The 2,500-nt window shown below is 45.9% G+C and overlaps 1 protein-coding gene across 14 annotated transcripts in view; it reads left to right on the plus strand.

The window, feature by feature from the left end:
* Positions 1 to 2,500, plus strand: part of LOC126579927 (neurobeachin) — a 23,388-nt gene that overhangs the window by 12,147 nt on the left and 8,741 nt on the right. For 8 of the 14 annotated variants that reach the window (XM_050243663.1, XM_050243664.1, XM_050243665.1 and 5 more), the window contains 3 exons: positions 1 to 565; positions 1,582 to 1,688; positions 2,424 to 2,500. The exon at positions 1 to 565 is cut by the window's left edge and continues 311 nt beyond it; the exon at positions 2,424 to 2,500 is cut by the window's right edge and continues 139 nt beyond it. In XM_050243663.1, the coding sequence (XP_050099620.1) occupies positions 1 to 565; positions 1,582 to 1,688; positions 2,424 to 2,500 (749 nt within the window). The remainder of the gene's footprint in view (positions 566 to 1,581; positions 1,689 to 2,423) is intronic. The other 6 variants (XM_050243667.1, XM_050243670.1, XM_050243678.1 and 3 more) reach the window with 3 other exon arrangements.

Raw genomic sequence — 2,500 nt, forward strand, 5'->3', positions numbered from 1 at the left:
AACAATCATCTGATCAGCAACACCACGCGAGCTAAGGAGCTCAACTGCGCGACGGTGAATGGTGGTGTGCCGTTGCCAATGTATTACAATAACAATAATCACAACAACACTACTAGCAGTGGTGGTACCTGCATGTTCTCGAGCGAAATGATGAACTGCTACTCACCCGGCGGTGGTGGGCCAACGATGGCAGTAGCATCGGCGGCAGCCATCGGAGGCCACCTTAATCATCTGCACCACCACCAACAGCAACACCTGCAGCATCCACATATGCAACAGTACCAACAGCAGCAGCAGCAGCAGCAGACCATCGTGAACAACAACATGCTGAACGGCGGGGCAACGGGGCAGCCGGTCGAATATGGAGCGGCTGTAATGAGTGGTCATGTGCGGGGCGTGACCACCGGCCACGGTGGTCGCTCGGTTCACCACCCGTCACAGCCATCACCAACACCGTCAGCGGTGCTTCAACATAACGGTGTCCCCAGCACAACTGCCAGCCAGGGCATTACCAGCAGCACCCACCATTCCGGTTCCGGTGTCGTCAGTGAAAAGCTGTCCAAAGGCACGCCAAATGCTCCTCCAAATGTCATCTACCCCCACCCGTTTTTGTTGTTAATTTTTTTTTTGTGTACCGCGTGAGCCCAAAAGAGGGACTGTAGTGATAATGTGCCGCAGACACCACCTCCTTCGGATGGATCTGGGCTTTTGTTTTTCTTTTTTCATTTCCCTTTTTTTTTTGTCGTATATCCAACACAGCTACTCACGCACACAGTAACACAAAAAAAAGCACACTGACTCGGGCGCGTCTCGTTGCAGAGAGATACTTTTTTTTTAATCATATAAGAGAACGGGCGAACCGTTTGTTTTCAGAGAGATTCTATTAGATTGATCGGTTTGTTATGTTCCGCCTCATTTTTCGTTTAGATCACCGCTTGTGTTTATTAGTCCCATGCTTGTGCAACTTGGTCGCATTCTACTCTACCACTGTCTCCTTTGCTGTCAGTTGGCACGTACTCATTTTGCTCTGGCCGTTTTTATATCGTATTGTTATTATTATTGCCTTCTTTTTCGCATTCGGCAGTGTATCATTCTGTTATGTGTATTAGTTATAAGGGTCATATTATACTTATTTCTTCATCTATTCTAATATCTTATCTTAGTGTAAGCAAATATTTTTTCCTCGGTTCGCTTTTCATTTTGCAGCATTATCTTTCGCTAAACATTCCGACGAGACGTTGAGATAGGCGTGATATACGGTTTATTTTTCTCATAAACATAATTGAATATCGGGTTCCTTCGGCGGTATTGTTTTCTTGTTTTATTTCTTCCCTTTGTTGTTAAATGTTATCACGATTTCTCGATTTGCTTTACTCCGTTTACTACTGTTGAACGGCGCGATATCTTGCTTTCGTTTTCTTTTGGGTTTCAATTTTATCTCCTGAGTTTCGTGTGGTCGTGTGTATGTGTGTGCGCGTGTATGTGTTGTCCGTTCTCCCCAACTCCACCCCTTCCATTTCCCCGCTCGAATTGCTTACAAACTAACGCTTTGTCCTTTGTCCTGATTTTTCATTGCTGTAGGAACCCAATCGATGCAGGATGGCGAGTACGAAGTGATCGTTGTCGACGAGAGCAACTCCTCCGTAATTGCCGACGATTCTCATTCGAGCGGTCCACTCTCGATCAAGGTAGGTCTCGATTACAACTTTTGACTCGCTTTTGGCACTCCGTTCCATCTTTTACGCTCACTACCGTCCTTCCCTCTCTCCGATGCTGTGGAAGTGGTTCCCTGTTGGAACACTATTACTATACTTTCACTTGAATCCTGTTGTCCCGTTTATCCTCCATTAATCCTGTTGTCAACCGTTAATCGGCTATTATCCTTCGTCCACACTAAAACAATTTGAGCTTGAAATTTATTGTTAATTGTCGTAACGTAACTTGACTGCGGGGGGAACGTTTCGCGTTTTCCTTTTGTGAACTCCGTGATCGAAACGGCAACCAATATGGTCTCAAAAACTGTCGTTCTTTCCGCAACGCTGTGATTGAACCACCTTTCCAAACTATCAGCATTTCGTCGTGAAGCAGAGTGCGGTGCTTTCGTCTGATGATCTATGATGTGTCGGCTCAACCGTGAATAAGAATAGCACTAAAGTGGCACCAAAAAGCGAAGATCAGAATGGCTTAAAATTCATAAAACGTGATGTGGGGAATTTACATCTATTCCATTATTACCATCTATGAGTCATTGCGTCACGGACCTTGTTAACTGTCACCTCCCCCCCCCCCCCCCTCCCTCAGCCACCCATCACCCCTGGAAAAATTCTGTCAACCTCAATTCTCTAACACAGCGTTAATTGTTTTCAAAACCAAAAAATACAAACAACACAAATGTTGCCACCTTTCCAAAATCGTCGCATCAGCGGAGATCATCGCCGAGCACGTCTGGTAGCGGTGCCGAAGCACAGGTCCGTCCTTTGAATTCTCAGCAACCGCAACA

Source organism: Anopheles aquasalis, chromosome Y (genome assembly GCF_943734665.1).
Source record: "Anopheles aquasalis chromosome Y, idAnoAquaMG_Q_19, whole genome shotgun sequence".
NCBI lineage: Eukaryota > Metazoa > Arthropoda > Insecta > Diptera > Culicidae > Anopheles > Anopheles aquasalis.